This window comes from Citrus sinensis, chromosome 3, assembly GCF_022201045.2.
Source record: "Citrus sinensis cultivar Valencia sweet orange chromosome 3, DVS_A1.0, whole genome shotgun sequence".
Taxonomy (NCBI): domain Eukaryota; kingdom Viridiplantae; phylum Streptophyta; class Magnoliopsida; order Sapindales; family Rutaceae; genus Citrus; species Citrus sinensis.
Genome location: NC_068558.1, coordinates 33,122,779 through 33,140,376, shown reverse-complemented (window position 1 = coordinate 33,140,376; position 17,598 = coordinate 33,122,779). Strand labels below are relative to the sequence as shown.

Below are 17,598 nucleotides of genomic sequence, written 5' to 3'. Positions count from 1 at the left end.
AAAAAAAATCATAATAGCTTGTGTTTAATTAGAGCTTACATGATTGGGCAACTTTGGCGCCTACAAGAGCTCCACGTATCACAGGAAGAAAATAGATACACATGCAAGATCCCTTTCCATATGATATTATCGCATTATTAGATAACATCTATTAACGAGTCACACTATTATGCTGAGATGGTGTGCTCGCTAATTTTTTTATTTTAAATTATATAATCTCATTTCATTTAATTTGAGGATACCACTGATTTTTGAGGATTTGGGCCTGCACTTTGCAAGTTCGGCTCGACCCGTTTACCATTCGTATTTATTTTCATCAATTTATTGAACCTCTAATTTGTTACGGTGATAATTCGGATAAAGTGTTATGGAGAAACATATCTTATTACATACATTGCCTCAGTGGAGGCTTCAGAATTCATAATTTCATATTACAATGGAAGAGTGCTGTGGCTAAGCCCAACATATAAATTTGAGCGCAATGTAGGAATCATGTTTTGGGCCTAATTTAAGTGTGTTGTGGCTAAGCCTACAACCTTTGTTTGAAAAACAAAAAAAATTATTGGGAGTAAGCTAACCAAGTTTGACAAGTGAATGGACCGCAATAGAAGCTTCCATCAATCATTGAAAAATCCATTTTAAACACAAGTGTTTTATTTTAATATCTTTCATTCTTTCACATCTCTTTGAAAATTAACACCGTACGCCACCACTAGTGACTAGTCAATACCTTTTGTTGTTGCTTTCAAGCTCATCCATTAATAATGAAAATGTTCTAGAATCTCATCCCCCCCCACCAAAACACCCCGAAAAAGAAAAATTGTTAATTTTTTTGGTCAAAATTTGAACCTTCTTTTCTTTCTTTGAGATTTCATATGGCATTTTCATGCATGGATTTAATTGCGACAGTTCCAATGCTACTTAAATATCTTACAGAATTGGACTTTTGAGGTGTTTTACTTAGTTTGGTTATGGTACGTAATGTTACTGACTTTTTTAGTAGAGATATGATCAAATTTTAGCCATCGGTCAATAATTAGGTTTCATATTTAAATAGGTTATAATTAATCCTAGGTCTAATTTAGTTTGAGGATTTATATTATTTTATTACAAGTCATGTACTTAAAAGGGGGTTATCAAACGCGATACGACTCTTCATCTCAATTTCTTGCATGTGCATAATGATTATTTACCATATATTAGTGAACGTTCTTACAATAAAATATTAAAAGTGAAAATTTCACAACAAAATTGTCACATACGGTGACGAATTGAGGAAAATTTTATTTATTTTTCGTTCATTTTGTTTTAATAGGTGATAGTTTCCATATTATATAAGAATTTCAAAAATACTTTGTAGTTAGAAAAACTGGTAACTAGAAGATAAAATAAAAACCTTTTTCTAACACATGAAATTTATCATATTTTTTTCACTTTTTAAGTTGTTTTTCTTAAAAGGGTCAAAGGTGTTGCCAAACTAATCACCGAGGTGGCAAGGTATCCCCAAAACATGTTTATTTTCTTACACCTGTCGGTAAATTAAAATTCAAAGGCACACATAATTGAAAGCTCGCCCTTGTTGCCTTGTTCAATTATTAAGGACAAAAATAAGTGGGGCATGCATGAACCTTTGCTAATTTTTTGTGACTCAATTATGTATAGAAGTTGTTAGTTTCTCTATAATTGACATTTGAAAGTGCGGCTGACAACTTTATTACGCAATCAAGCTCAATCACAAACACCCCACATGTGCATCATCATCTTCTCTTTTATTTCTTATTTAGTTTTTAATAATTCAATTAGATTCTTTACCATTAAAAAAATATTTTCTTTAAAAGAATATTTTCATAAGTTGCCATGAATTTTCTTGCTTCAAGATAAATAAAGGTTATATAATAACTTAATGATCTTTGCCAAATCAAAACATTAGGATTTTACTGTCTAGCTAGATTTGCATTTTTAACCCAACAAAGAAGGATTTAAGCACGCGAAGTAGCAATGACAATGGGGTGAGGATGGGGAGCCCTATCCCATTCCTCACCCCATTAAAAAATTTCGCATCCATTCCCCTATCTCATTCCTTAATAAATGTAGTAAGATGGGAATAGAGAATCCATATGTGGGGAATTGTTTTTAAAAAAAATCTAAAAGATTGAAACAATATCTTGAAATGACATTAAAACTAAAAAAAATATTTGAAGAGAGTTGTACCTTAAGAGATAAAAGAAAATATAACAATATTTTTAAGGTTAAATAAGAATTATAATGTACATGGAGGATTTTGCCATCCATAATGTGAAGCAACAAAGATATGTAGTCAAAAATTTATGAACAATGAACTTTTTATTAATTAATATTGCGATGTTATTGTTAAATCTACAAATTTGTTGATACAAAAATTTTGACCATATAAAAAGAGTTGATAAAGAGTTGTTTTTACATAGAGAATGGACCGTAAGAAAGCTTGATGTCATTGGGCTTACCGTTATTAAGAGTTAAGAGCTTAATGGTTGAAATCCTATAAAAAAAGTAAGGCATATGTGGTCACTTGGCATCTTACTGATGTAAACACTTTGAAAATTAAGCCAAAGATCAAGAATGACACGAGAACAAAAAGATAAAATATAGTAAGAGTAAAGCTTGGAAGATATTGTACCTCCTCCTTCAATATGCCTTTTTTTTTTTCTTTCCATATCTGTGAGTGGTGGTCTCTTTATATAAGAGAAATAATCAGAAATACAATTAAATTAGAAAATTTTATTTCATATCTTGCAAGATTCGATTTTGACGAGGATGGGGACTTATATTGTTTTATTCTATTTATATTAGGATATGTCATTGGACGTGGATCATCGAGCTCGAGCATCATTTGTTTATATGATAGGGTCGAGTTTGGTAAAAATATAAAAATATGTGAGTAATAAAATCAATAAAATTTCTTTGGGACCTAGGATGAGACGAAAGAAGAGAGTTTTGATTATTTTGCATTATACTTTAAATTTTTACTAATTTCGATTAATAAAACACATAATTCAAACGGACCCAATCGTTTTTTTTTTTTTGTTATATATATGAATCTTTTTTGGAAAGTTATACAAATCCAATTCAATGTACTACTGAATATCATCAAATTTAGTCATGCTAATAGTATACGCTGGTTTTCATTCTAAAAATAAAAAGAGCAATCTTTTGATTCGAGGTCTATAAAAGAACAAATGGAGTCAATTTGAGTAATCAAAAATTGCTCACACAAACTATCAGGACCACAAGGGTCGGTGGAGATACATTGGATGAGCAAAATGCAACTTCATGATTGAGGGCTACTTTTTTTTTTTTTGTTTCCTTGTGGAGAAATTACCAATTTCTCTTTCTTAAATTAATATATACTATTTATTTTTTATAATTTTTTAAATGTCAATATTTCTGTCATTAAAAAATTTAAAGAGACAAGAGGTAAATGAATCATTTATTTGATATTTTATTTTAAAAATATAAAATATATTTTTTTGTTAAAAAAAGTTTAAAAGTATCAAGAAGTAAAAGAAAATTTTCTTATTATTCTCATATTATAACTTATATTTTATTTTTAATATTTTAATTTTTATTTATATAATTCATTTAATTTATAATAAATACAAATAAAGATATATTTAAAAATAAAAATAATATTGTAAAATCATGATATTAGAGAAGATTATTGATTATTAAAAAAAATAATAATAATAAATGATATATGTCAGGAAACTGGCAACCTTCTTTTCTTTTGAGTCCATTTGTTCTTTAAATAAAGGTTCAAAACATTTTTGTGGGGGCACCTTAATCATAAAACATAGGCCACATTTATTTTGTGTGTTTTTTATATGGACAACAAAGGCGGCTAAGAATTTTACAGAATCCGTAAAAATATTTGATGAAATAAATTAAAATCTTGAAAATTTTAGCATTAGTTTGTTATTTTGTCATTTTGTTACGCTATTGTCTTAATCTCATAATATTTTTATTGCGTTTGAAGTTCATGATTTCCAGATATCGTAATTTTAACCTTTTATTTTCAAAATTAATTAAACTACTTTCACTTTTTTTTTCCCTAATATTACATGAAGGTCATATCATTAGAGTACATGTTCTTGTAGAATAAAAAGATTTGGACAGGAGACAAAATGAACATCATGAATCATTTTGTTCTTCTATTATATTATCAATTATTGAAACTAGATTATTTCCATCACTAAACCAATCTCATTATAGCTCAATTTATTTTAGAATATAAATTTATAATACTAAATCTCAACTTACTTGAAAACAACTTTTTTCTTTTTAAAAAAAAGCAAAAGAAAAAATTAACTTTTGTAACCGAAAAATTGAGAGGTTTGCATCTTCTTCACAAAGCTGACAAACAATGAAATCAATGAGATTTTAATTTTTTTTTTCTTTAAAATCACTTGCACTAGGGAGTTCTTGGAATTGGGTATACTACGTAAGTTTTATAAGGGAACAAGATTCTCTCCTGATTTGAGCATTACTGAGTTTTTAAGGATCTTTTGACATGTGTCTTTTAGTGACAGTGTATGGGTAAAATTTAACTTTTTTTATTTTTTTATTTATTAACAACTAATCAGTAATTGAGTTATTTGTTCATAATATAATCAGATCATAAAAAGAATCCTAATCCTTTTATAAGATGGTATGTCTGACCACTGAGGACCTATTATTTAAAAGGTTCGATTTAGAGTACATTATGTCAATATTTTAAGATGGTATACTTGATCATAGAGGACTTATCATTTAATAGATTAGATAATGATACCCAAAAATTAAATGACATCAAACTCATATCATTCAAAAATAACACGTTAGGGGTGGTCAAATAACCCAATCCAAACCGATTTGATCTTATCTGTTTTGAAAAATTCGAGTTCAAATCAAATTCGGATAAATGGCTTAACTCGATCGAATTGGATTTTGGCCAACTTGATCAGATGACATTAGGTCAAATCCAATCCAATCTAATTTGCAAAATATAAAGAAATCGAAACACACATAAACACAAATTTTTTATCCAACCCGATCCGATCAGACCCAAGTTATTTCAAATCAGATCAGATTACATAATCGAATTAAATTCAGATTATATTTTCTAAATCCAATTAACCCAAAATCCAAATTGGTTAACCTAAAGTCCTAAACCCAAATTTACCCACCCCGCTATAAAAACTATAAATTTCACCGTAAAACCTATTAAACTTAAAAATCGTGGGGCCCCGATGAGTAGGCCGACCACATCAACACACAAATTTTACTCTAGATAAATGACGAGGACCAAAATGTACCTGACAAAATAAATTAAATAATAAAAGACAGGAACTGTTGTATTTTCAGCTAGTTTCAGATAATGCAAATTACTTAGTGGCCGAAAATAAATAAAATTAAAAAGATAAACATCTTAATTGTTGAAAATGATAAAATAAAATAACATCACAACCAACTGGTAGTGATATAAATTTGTGAAGTGCTTTTTATATGTCAGTTGTCTTCACTCTCAGGTGTGCCCCAGCGCCAAAAGAACTGAGGGTCTGATTGAAGTCTTGATCTTTTATTGCAAATCTGTTTCTGGGTTCTTCAATTCAGTGGATTGCTGATTGCGTTCTTTTTCTTCTGGATAACCACAAGGACTTGATTTTGAGCTCAAAAAACAAGGTATCCAATTCCGAGTTTCCGTTATTTTGAGCATGGACTGTTGTTGATATATATAGCTGTGTGAGCTAGGGCTTTTGGTATGTTTGCTGATTGTATGTGTAGCGCAGCTGGTTTGATCTTTGCTGAAGTGGGTAAAAATTGGTTCTTGAATTAGAGACTTGAAATTGTAACTACAGGGAATCACAGTTGTGATTGCAAGAAAGTTATGTTATTTAGATTTTGATATCGATCTGTGTGAAGCTTTGTGGATGATCATGGAGGAAAAGAAATGATTTCTGGGTTTTAAAATTTAAGGTGTGAGGTTTCAATTTTTTGTATATGAAGGATTTGGATGCTGAGGGGAAGTGATAGTTGTAGCTAGTGTTGGGTATTAAGTCTAGTTTTGTGAATGATAATGGAGAAACAAAGCAGTTTTAGGGCACGGACGATGGAGAAACAGCAAAGTATTCGCAGTGTCACCTTTGAAAAACAGCCTAGTATTCGCAGGGTGATGGAGAAACAGCAGAGTTTTAATGGTGAGAGCACTGATAAACCGCCGAGTGCTCTTGGACCGATGGAGAAACAGCAGAGTTTTCATGGTGTGACTATTGATAAACAGCCGAGTACCCGTGGTGTGATGGAAAAACAGAAGAGTTTTCGTGGTTTTATAGAGAAACAGAAGAGTTTTCGCGTAGTGATGGAGAGACAGCTGAGTTTTATAGGTGGTGGTGAGAGGAAGAAGAATAAGGACTCGCCAGGAAAAAGAGGTGACTTGCAGCTACACCTGGCGGCTCGAGCAGGGAATTTAAGTAGAGTTATGGAGATTTTGCAGAGTTGTGATGCTAACGAAGCTAAGGATTTGTTGTCGAAAAAAAATCAAGAAGGGGAGACCCCCCTTTATGTGGCTGCAGAGAGTGGGCACGCTTTGATTGTTGAAGAGATGCTTCAACATATGGACCTTGAAACTGCGTCTATTCCAGCCAGGAATGGATATGATTCATTTCATGTGGCAGCAAAGCAGGGTCATCTTGGTGAGCTTTCAATCTGATTTTGCATTTTGTAGTGGATATTCGTAATTATTTTTACTTCTCAAGGAAATGAAGAAAATTGTTGATAGCTACTCTAGACAAATTTGTATTAGTATAATATGTGTTCCATTATTGTTTGTGGGATGCCGTTTACCGTGAATTAAGTTTGAGATTGCATTAACCTTATTCATCTCTTTGTTGTTGCCGTTGTTCAACATCTTATTTAGAATAGCTTCATTGATACTATAGGCTTCATCAATATGATGACAGTAGACTGTTGCTTCATACAATTGCTTGGGCTTCCTGGTTCTTTGTGCATTAAAAAATTATTACATTATCTTTGTTTATTCGTCAGTTTCACTGATTTTCTTGGTGGCATTTAGATGTTTCTAGTAAAGTATTGTCCTATTTTTCATTCATAGCTTTAGGCACTAAATTCATATTCTAGAAAAATAAAATAACCAAACAGAATTGGGATCTTGGAGTCATTACAAAATTGCTACAAATGTAAATGCTGAATACAGACTTTGTTTCAGTGATCCAAATCTATGCAAATGCTGTGGACATAGAAAATGTCTACCATTGTGTGCGAGCATCCAATCATGTTCATGTGTTTGTTTTATCTTTACTTCATACTAACAATGTGATTTCCGCTTTCATGATTATGCCGTGGCTTCTGCTCTCCATTTATTAATCAGTTTCTGTGGATAATGACACCGCTGTTTTATTTTGCTATTATATTATTGTTAAGTTTGTGGCTTCATCCAAAAGTCATGTTCTAAGTTTTCTCCTTACAAGTCCTTGTTATAAGTTCTGAACAAAAAAAATTTTGCAGAGGTGTTAAAGGAACTTTTGGGCGAATTCCCCAACTTGGTTATGACCACAGACTTATCCTGTTCAACCGCATTACACACAGCTGCTGCGCAGGGGCACATTGATGTAGTCAATTTCCTTCTTGAAATTGACTCAAACCTCGCTAAGATAGCCAGGAATAATGGTAAGACTGTGCTTCATTCAGCAGCAAGGATGGGTCACTTGGAAGTGGTGAAAGCCCTCGTAAGCAAGGACCCAAGCACTGGCTTCAGGACGGACAAAAAAGGCCAAACTGCATTGCACATGGCTGTAAAGGGGCAAAATGAGGATATTGTGCTAGAATTAATTAAACCAGACCCCTCAGTTTTGAAATTAGAAGATAATAAAGGAAATACCGCATTGCATATTGCCATAAAGAAGGGTCGAACTCAGGTGCTTGTTTTTTTTTTTTTAATTTGTATGAATTTTTCTTTTCTTAGACATATGTTGCTATATATGAAATACACTAAGGTATGGAAAAGACACCTTTACTATGAAATTGAACTTAATGGTGGAATTGCCTTAAAGCTTAAGATCCTTGTAGGAATTTCAATGTCGGTAAACTGGTTGACATTGTTTTCATAAACTTGAGTGTTGAAAACTGATAATTTATTGTTGCCTTCCAAGTGTCTAAGTTTACTAAGTAACAGCTGAGTTCATTGTTTGAATGTGCACAAGTCAGCCCACAATGGAAAAGTCTCTCTTTTTAGTCTCCAGTATCAAACTAAATCTGTTGGATCACATTTAATCATCAATCAACAGTCAACCACATAATCACTAAACCGCAACCACTGCCTTTTTTTTTTTTAAAAAAAAAAAAGATATTGTTTAAGGATGTTGAAATAATGAAGCGTTTGTTTTGTCAGAACCTAGTACTTCAATTTCTGTATGCGAAAAATTAAGATGTATTTTCCTATGTTGTGGGCCAAATGTTTAACGAATATTGATATTGGAACATTTTCATGTTATTCAAATAGAAATATGAGGATCCATTTTCATTTCAAAGGATTTACATCCACAAGTAATCATATTCTTGATAACTCTAGGAATATAAATTGTCTACACTCTACATCACTTGCCCCTATCAGATTGTAGAAATATAAGAAATATTTATAGCATCTAGTTTTAATTTTGATTTGTATTACAGTCTGTATTAAATTACACTTCTGAATGCAGATTGTACGATGCTTATTATCGATTGAGGGCATTGATGTTAATTCATTAAATAAGGCCGGAGAGAGCCCGCTTGACATTGCAGAAAAACTTGGAAACACTGAGCTTTTTTCTCTGTTGAAGGAAGCAGGAGCCGCCCATTCTAAAGACCATGGAAAGCCCCCAAGTGCAACGAAGCAACTTAAGCAGACTGTCAGTGACATAAAGCATGACGTTCAGTCTCAACTCCAGCAGTCCCGACAAACTGGTTTCAAAGTCCATAAAATTGCGAAGAAACTGAAGAAGCTCCACATTAGTGGACTCAACAATGCTATAAACTCTTCAACTGTGGTTGCTGTTCTCATTGCTACTGTTGCTTTTGCTGCCATCTTCACTGTGCCTGGACAATATGTTGAGGAAAAAACAGAGGGTTTTTCCCTTGGGCAAGCTCACATAGCAAAAAATGCAGCTTTCATCATCTTCTTTGTGTTTGACAGTCTAGCATTATTCATCTCACTGGCTGTTGTCGTTGTCCAGACATCTGTGGTGGTCATTGAAGAAAAGGCAAAGAGGCAACTTGTGTTTGTGATTAACAAGCTCATGTGGCTGGCTTGCCTCTTTATTTCAATTGCATTTATTTCTCTAACTTATGTGGTAGTAGGCGAGCATTCTAGATGGCTTGCTGTGTCTGCGACAGTAATCGGTGGTACAATTATGCTCACCACAATTGGTTCTATGTGCTATTGTGTCATTTTGCATCGGATGGAAGCCAAAAAATTGAGGAATATAAGGAAAGCTGAGAGTCGATCTCGTTCTTTCTCTATGTCTGTGGCTTCAGATCAGGAGATTTTGAACAGTGAATACAAGAGGATGTATGCACTTTAAGGCTATTAGAAGTGTTATCAAAAACAAGGATTGAATGGACTGTCATTTCCCTGCTATTATAAGTAACTATTAGCGGCTTCAACTCTAGTGACTATTATATGATTCTTAGTACTTGAGCTGAGCTGGGTCATTCTCGTGGCCAGACGACGAGACGAAATGAATATTCAGCGGTAGCAAGTAAAGGAAGGAGTTGAGGTTGTTCGTGTTTTCATCTTCTGCCTGATATGTGCTTCTGATTGGAAGTTTACTTGAAAATGGTCTGCCTGCTATGTGCTTTCAAATGGAAGTTTACTTGAGAATGGTAACCTCGTTTCCTTCGCCTTTTATTAAATGGAGTTAGCATTGCAATGGCATCAGGATTTCAATATGAGTTCTTAGGCCAATTGGCGGTTGCTGATTTGATTGAAGCTCAAGAGCTGGCAAATTTGGCCATGTCTGTCTGTTGAATTGTCTGCTTTTGAGTTATTACATAATCCATATTATGTTGTAATGATATATTATGTCTATAATAGAATAGCGTCCCCTCATGGGATGTTCTCTTCATTGGCCCTGTTACTCAATTTCGATTTGCTAGTAACAGAGGACAGAGAAATATTGCAGCAATTTTTAGCAGAATTAGCACTAAAATATCAAATGGATTTCTGATTTTTTTCCTTTTTTGGTATAAAAATTAGTTGACAGTAATTCTGATATTTTAATTAGTAACTAGGAGTGATTCACACCTTTGGAAGTTTATTTGTGTGAAGCAATGGGAGAAGCAAAACGAAAAACTCCTAGCTCTTTATAACAAACACTTTTCTAGGCTTAGAAACAGATATTTTTGCTACATAAAATGTTAGAAAAGAACCAAAAGTTGCTACATTCCTTTACAACCCTTAAATCCTGGCCACAAAGTTGAATTTGTATCTGATGATAAGAGCAAGAAATGATATACAATTTGAACCTAGGCTAAGATTTGAGTCCAGGGGCAATCATGCTCCACAAGTATTTACATCAGAACTCTTGACTTGATGAACCGAATCCCTTTGCAATTACCAGCTTATCTGCACAATTCTATTGGCCTTCGTTTTAGCCATGTTAACTTCGGCGATCATCTGAGCCGTCTGAAGAACCACTTGGCTGCCGAGGTTCTGATCGGTTTGTGGAACCTCCCTGGTGTTTCCGTGAACCATTGGATTTTGAGTCTATGCGGACTGTCTTGGCGGAGAAACAGTGACGAACACGGATTTGGTGCTTTCTTGTGTCATTTGAGCAACAGCCTTGGACTACCAAAGACAACATCACTTCCTTATCTCTGGTGTCTTCACACCACCAGTTTTGTGGGATCCCATCAACAAACTCTTCGAGAGTATGGAACTCTTCGTGATGTACGGAGACCTCTATGTAACTATCAGGTTTGATTACGCCTGCTGCTGGTGTAACCTGAAATGGACAGAAAACAAGCTCATAAGGTACTTCATGATCATCATCAATAGTCAGGTTATAAATTTATCTTCCACATTGACATCGCTTGATACGCAATGAAGTCTTTGATCACAGACTCTTGCATTCAGGTCAGTGAAGTGTCGAGGCTCAAGTACTTCCAATTTAGAAGAAATAAGAAACAATACCTCAAGCCATCTGGGAAAGCCAAAAGAGCCCCTTAAACGATAATCAGATGCATCCCCATCATCCTTGACAGTGGACTGACCATCACAAATGATTTTGAATATGGCTTTCTCCTGTGCACTTTTGTTGGTGATTCTTAGAGTGCATGTGTCCTGGTTTTGAAGGACTATGCTTTCAGTGCTGACTATGGTTTCTGGAATAATACGATATTCATCAAGCATGGACTTGATTGTGTTTTCATTATTCTTCAGAATTTCCCCAAACACTCGTCTTCTTTCTGATCTATCCACATGGGCAATTTTTACATGGAATTTACAGTGGACAGGTTTGTGATCACTCTCAGTCACATCCATGACAGCATCATACCTGTTAAAAACATGGAGACCATAATTTTAGAACAAATCAAAAAAGGGCAATAGGAAACAAACCTACCACATGACATACAGTAAAATTGATGAGACTACTGGGCACTCCAAACTACATTCAGACACTGGTGTTGAACGACTGTCCCGATAGATTATTCTGTCACACCAAGCAGGAATTCGTTTTTTCTCCCCAGAATCATATCCTAGAAAGATGCAGATGAAAAAAGTATTATGTATCAAATTTATCACTAATATTAAAAGAAAGAAAAAGAAAACATGTAAACATAAGATCACATCCAAAGTATGAGGTTCAATATGCTTCAAAGAAAGAAAAATTTCCTAGTATGATTGATCAACTGCTATGAAATGATCAGGTTGAAACTTGGACCATTATCTTAATACTGTACCTGCTAAACCAGGCCGGTGCCTTTCAAACTTGTAAGTTGGAGGGAATCTTATGATTGCTTCTCGCATGCCTTGGAAAACTTTGCCTGCTTTCATCTCTGCCCGGAGCTGATCTTTTTCTCTCAGCCAATCGAAGCATCTTTGGGAAACAAAGTCTCTTGCTTCATCGTAAGATATTCCAAAAAGTCTATAGTTAAAATCACCAAAAAATATAACCATATCTGCTTCAGCTAAATCAGGCTTTGTTTCTTCAGTATTCAGAGTAGTAGTAGTCTGAGGAAGCACCAGAATACCAGTAAACCATAGCGTCATAGAAAGGAATAGAATATGAAAGGCTGGAGACTAAGTTGTTGTGAGTAAAATAAATCAGAACAAGGACGTACATTTGAAGTCTTCATCATGTTGACGGCAGTTGAGACACCAGCTGCAGCAGAAAGCACCAATGGGAAGCCAGAAGAATAAAGCAGCCAAAATAAATATGTGCAGAAGGCAAGAGAGCAATACAAAAACAGGTATGGCACCATACCAGATGCAGAATTAAGTGTACTTGTCGATCTGCTGAAGACCATATTTCTATATATGTGATCATAATCAGCATTCCTACGGTTGACAGCTTCCAAGTGTGCTGCCAGGTGACAGTTCACAAAGCAAATAGTCCTGTCGTAGACTCTGATTCTCAAACCTACCCCTCCCTGTGTGGTCAGAAGTAGTGGTGTCAACGTCTCTTTCGTTTATGATAGAAGGGCTTACGATTATATCACCTAAGCTTCAATAGTGCATTATGCAGATAAATGTTCTTTTTCTTCAGCATGTAAATCACGGTTCAAGACTTATTTGCATATAATCATTTGGAACTCATAGGCAAAACAAAAAGCTGACAACATAAAACAAATTTTGGTTTCAATGTGTCTTTATATAATTGACCATCCGGCTTTCAAGCTTCACCTTTTCACATCATATGTCTCACCTTTTCACATCAAGACATTCTTACTCATACATTGACAAGACAAAACAATGTGTTGTCAGCACCGAGGTAAATCATCCCCAAAAGTATCAGTTAAATTAATTTTATATTGGACAACCAATAGTACTTTTTAGCCACATTCCTGGATGCAGGATCCCCAGAAGCAGATGTGTGCTGAAATGTCCATGCTTTGCTGAATCAAATACACATACTAACCTTGTTGCCAATTGCACGACCAAAGCCACAAGGAACTGCCGCAGCATCAACATCCCCAACATGTGTTCTAAGATTTTTTCTTACCCTGAAGTTAGAGACAAAACTGATAATAAGAGGAACTTCATAAAAGAGGGGTATCGTGAAACATCAGCAGGTCAGGATTGAGATGCCTCACCAAAGCAAAGGGAAAATTATTACATGAGAAAGCAGAATAAAGGCTAAATCTGTGGCATAATTTTTTCTTAATATAGCATACCAAAATGATATTAGCAAGCCTGCCAGCTGCCTAGAACCCATACGTTCGAAAGTCGTTCCTTCGTCCAACGCTTTCCCTATAGTATCCTGCCACCACTGTCCTATAGCACTCCCTTCAAGTCCTACCTAGAATTAGAATTTAACAGATAAATGAAAGAAGCACAATTTACAGTCTACATTAGAAAATAACAATAATAATAATATTAGCATATGCCTATTCCCTTTTGTTCTTGTTAGGAACTAAAGCAGAATTCAAGCAATCCTTCAACATCAGTAATATTATTAGAATCTTACAGTTTCCTTAGCTGCAGACATTGCAAGGAAACCTGCCCCCATTTCTACTTCTTGCAAGCCAACAGCGACAATGCCAACATCTGATGAAACAGAACCCAGCCATGACAGAAGTGATTCATGAGAGGCTCTTCCTTGGCCAACATTCCACGTTCCAACTAAGATTCTGACATCATCTCTTCTCAAGTATACGGCTTCTTTTGCAGCAATTTCTGATCGGATTATGTTGTCAAGAGGTGATGGGGATGTGAAGGTCCAACCACGTATACCACCATGAGCAGCCAAGCTATAGATATGGTCAACCCCAACTGCCAACTTTAACACAGGACTGCTATGAGCAATCCAGGATGCTGTCAGATTCCCATCAAGGTCCAAAATTTGCAAGTAGCCGCTAACATATCCCACATACATTCTACTTCCATAAGTGCAAAAGCATTGGACAGCACACTGATGGTGAAGAATATCACTCACACGATTTCCATTTCCATCCCATTGGACAAGTAGGCCATTAGTACATCCAGTCCAGATCATTCCATCAGCCGTTAGTACCATTGCTTCTGTCCTTTTGGTATCATCTACAAATGCCCCTGCACCCCTTGTTGCAACTCGGCGAACAGCATCTGCAGCTCCCATAATGGCATTACGTGACCGTTGCAAAAAACCGTGAGGTTTCTCCTTTTTGTTTGAAGAAACAAATTTTACCTTCATCTCATCTTCTACAGGTTGATCTTGGACCGATTGCGTGTCCACTCGATTCTCAATGTGACCTTCAATATTAAAAACTTTCAGAAGTTCCTTTGAACGGGCATCCCTGAAGAAAACCCAACTCTTAGAATATTATGTACAAAAGATTTCAAGAAGCTACTATTAAAGAAAAGCCCCAAACTCAAAATCATTAATGTGTATAAGAGATGTATCTCAATATCAGAGTAATGTCTCAAGTGCGTACATACCAAAGTGAGAAGGAAAGAGGCTGAGCACACCAAACTCTAGCTCTTGCATGATCTGATAACATGCACTTGATTTCTGTAGAGGATATACTACATGCTCCATTTACTGTTACTTGGGCCCTGAGGTCAATGAATGATCTTTCGACCAACAAAGCAGCCATGTGCTTTTCCTCTGGTTTAAGAGAGAGAGATTTTTCAATAGATTCCCATGGCCAGATCTTGATCACACCACCCTCTCCCCCTGACCATAAATCGCCTGAATCAAAGCAACGTGAATCGAATAGTTGGAATTAAATTAAATACAATCCTGAATCATTTGGACGAGAATAAATAAGTGGCAGCTAAAGAAAAACCCTCAAGCATACATGCTTGAACATTCATATGCAACCAAGATACATGCATTTCTTAGCCACGTAGTTATCAAAACCGTTTGAAGCTTTCCAGGAATGGGGCATATAACAACGCGTAGTTTCCTATGTACACAGACATTACATGCCAAAAGCAGATAATGCTGAATAGAAAACGATCCCAATGTGCTTTTGATATTGAGAATTTGGTTTAAAGACACCCACCAAACACAACAGATAAGCTATTGGCATGACCAAATCTACTAGAAATGATCTTTTGCTATAAATTAATGATAAATTTCACCATATACTAGAATATATATTTTTGCTGAGCTTCTAATAGACAAATTGATCTAACAATTAACTATGAATCATAGCATCCTTCACGTAAAAAAAAAAAAAAGAATAAGATATTGTGTGATGGAATTAACACAAACACATTGAAACCAACAAGGCTTCATTTGTCCATGAATATCAGATATTTCTGCATCCTTCCTCTGATGTTCATCAAGTCACATTTCTTAATTCCTATATCTCACTCCTACTTACTGCCGATAAACCAAGTCATCAAATCCACAAAAGAATGTCCTGACTCATGGCTTCGTCGCCATACTCCTAGTCCAATATCAACAACTTGTGATCTCAAAAACGTAACATTTTGAAGTTATACTCTTCGAAGTTCTCATTAAGATTAAGTAGTTTACCTTGGGAGCTAAAAATCATAGCAAGAACAGGACCGCGATGCGCCTGCCAAGACAGGCCTTCTTTAAAAGGATTATTAGCATCATCCAAAGTTTGATCCATCTTCCAAGACCTAATCTTCCCATCCTTATGTCCAGTCCAAACTAACCTATTCCCACAATCAACCATCAAACACATTGTAGGAGAAGTATTCGCAGACTCATAAAACGGTGCCGCATCCTCATCCCCTCTCCTAACTCTGCCCCCAATCCCAGCCCCAGGCTCGTACGAATCCTCAAGATTCCAAAACCTCACCCCACATTCCTGTCCTGCCCACAACTGAGTGTCCGTGCAAGCAATGTTCCTCAAGAACCTCCCAGCTTGAGTCTCCTTTAACGGGTGCGGCCTCAGCTCAAGACAGGGCGGCCGTCCAGGGTGAACAGCCGCCCTACTAGGCACTTTAAATATACCTGTTCCACCACCACTGCCAATGAACTCAACCATTGGTTGAAAGGGCTTATGTTGCTGCTGATCATCAGCGGCATCAGGACCGGGGCACACGTAATCCTCGTTAACAGGGACCCCTGAAGTGGTAATAACGTTGGAGTTGTTACTGAACAAGTCATCATCAGAAGAATCATAAAAATGGTCAGCAACTGTCGTTGTTGCTGTTGTTGTACAAGTATTAGTAGGCCTTGGAATGTCATCAAGGCTGTGTTTGCGAACGGGGTGTGGGCGTTTTGACCCGGTGGTTCCGCGGAGCTGCTGGCTGTAGGAGTGGACTTTGCGGGGCGGGGGAACGGGGCTGAGGCCTGCAAGCGCTTCTTTGTCTTCATCCTCCATGGCGGGTGACTCCGGCTGGCTGTTGTTAGGTTTCAGTTAACTAATAATTAGTAAAACTTTTTTTTGTTATTAAATTTGTTGGTTTTGTGAGTGATGATTTTGTTTTTTCGGGTTTGCAAAAGTTTGAAAGAGAGAAAAGAAGTGGAGGGGGAAAGGGTCTAAAGAGAGATCCGAGAGAGAAGGGGAGAGTATGAATGGGTGAGCGGGAAACAAGGATGAGTTAACGGACGTGAAAGGCTCGTTTCATGGGATTCATTTCGTGTCTTGTTGGCACTTCAATTCTAGAATATGTTTTTATAATTTTAAAAAATAAATTCTTGTATATGTTACATTCATCATTACTGCCTACATTTAGATGGAATATACACGTATGAATTCCAAAAAGGACTTTTTATTTATTTTTTTTAAAAGTAGTTTGGGCTCAAAGAGTTCTTTTTTCTTTCTCTTTTTCTTTTTAAAAAAAAAAAACGATTGCTACCAGTAGATGTGCTAAAAATACCCGCCCGGTCCGGACCCGGACCGTACCCGGGTGTTGCGGGCTGGGTAATACCCGGCCCGGGTATGAAGCCGGGTCGGTCTTGGACATCACTTGATAAACCCGGAACCCGGATTTTATTAAAAAAAATTATAAAATATATATTATTTTAAATATTTTATATTTATTTGACTTATTTATTATACATATATAAAGTTTTAAACACTTAAAGTTTATATTTTCATGTCAAATTTTATTGAAATAAATTTAAAACTTATAAAATTATCAAAAAATAAAAAATATATACACATAAAATATTAAAAAATATAAAATCCGGGTACCCGGATTAAAACCCGGCCCGGACCCGGACCCGGACCGGTTGCATCCGGGCAGGGTCCGGTCATGGCAATACCCGGACCCGGCCCGGGGTTTTGCCATCTCTAGCTACCAGCACGTTAGCAGAAAATTACTCAATTATACCTTTAAAGGGAAATTTAATGAGGACTTGCGAACTTTACATTTACATGAAAGGAGTGGACAAATTAAGGTTTGGTTCAATTCTCTAAGAAAATTAAGATGAATTCGATCGGTCTAGAGAAATCTGA

General features: G+C 35.7%; 2 protein-coding genes across 4 annotated transcripts; one reads left to right on the top strand and one right to left on the bottom strand.

Moving 5' to 3' along the window:
- The first annotated feature begins 5,482 nt into the window (after positions 1 to 5,482).
- LOC102617165 (ankyrin repeat-containing protein At5g02620) lies at positions 5,483 to 10,136 on the top strand. The gene is made up of 3 exons (XM_006493076.4): positions 5,483 to 6,707; positions 7,540 to 7,949; positions 8,733 to 10,136. Exons 1-3 carry the CDS (start codon positions 6,086 to 6,088, stop codon positions 9,591 to 9,593), a joined length of 1,893 nt encoding a protein of 630 aa, XP_006493139.2. The 5' UTR covers positions 5,483 to 6,085; the 3' UTR covers positions 9,594 to 10,136.
- Positions 10,137 to 10,387: 251 nt separating this feature from the next.
- On the bottom strand, positions 10,388 to 16,891 carry LOC102616657 (type I inositol polyphosphate 5-phosphatase 12-like). Of its 3 annotated transcripts, none has more exons than XM_025093369.2 (11): positions 15,699 to 16,891; positions 14,651 to 14,903; positions 13,701 to 14,508; positions 13,408 to 13,532; positions 13,152 to 13,236; positions 12,498 to 12,663; positions 12,355 to 12,395; positions 11,974 to 12,244; positions 11,646 to 11,769; positions 11,135 to 11,567; positions 10,388 to 11,036 (listed from the first exon to the last, which is right to left on the bottom strand). In XM_025093369.2, exons 1-11 carry the CDS (start codon positions 16,516 to 16,518, stop codon positions 10,671 to 10,673), a joined length of 3,492 nt encoding a protein of 1,163 aa, XP_024949137.2. In that variant the 5' UTR covers positions 16,519 to 16,891; the 3' UTR covers positions 10,388 to 10,670. The 3 variants fall into 3 exon arrangements, with proteins under 3 accessions (XP_024949137.2, XP_006493138.2, XP_006493137.2); XM_006493075.3 differs by having other exon boundaries at positions 10,388 to 11,015; positions 11,204 to 11,567; positions 15,699 to 16,890; XM_006493074.3 differs by having other exon boundaries at positions 10,388 to 11,015; positions 11,204 to 11,567; positions 12,355 to 12,663.
- Positions 16,892 to 17,598: the final 707 nt, after the last annotated feature.

Bases quoted from the DNA above. Each gene is read 5' to 3' on its own strand.
- LOC102617165 (XM_006493076.4), top strand. From the start codon at position 6,086: ATGATAATGGAGAAACAAAGCAGTTTTAGGGCACGGACGATGGAGAAA. The intron at 6,708-7,539 runs GTGAGCTTTCAA...AAAATTTTGCAG, and splicing joins AGCAAAGCAGGGTCATCTTG to AGGTGTTAAAGGAACTTTTG. The intron at 7,950-8,732 runs GTGCTTGTTTTT...TTCTGAATGCAG, and splicing joins TAAAGAAGGGTCGAACTCAG to ATTGTACGATGCTTATTATC.
- LOC102616657 (XM_006493074.3), bottom strand. From the start codon at position 16,518: ATGGAGGATGAAGACAAAGAAGCGCTTGCAGGCCTCAGCCCCGTTCCC. The intron at 12,245-12,354 runs GTACGTCCTTGT...GTGCTTCCTCAG, and splicing joins ACATGATGAAGACTTCAAAT to ACTACTACTACTCTGAATAC. The intron at 11,568-11,645 runs GTATGTCATGTG...TGTTTTTAACAG, and splicing joins GTAGTCTCATCAATTTTACT to GTATGATGCTGTCATGGATG.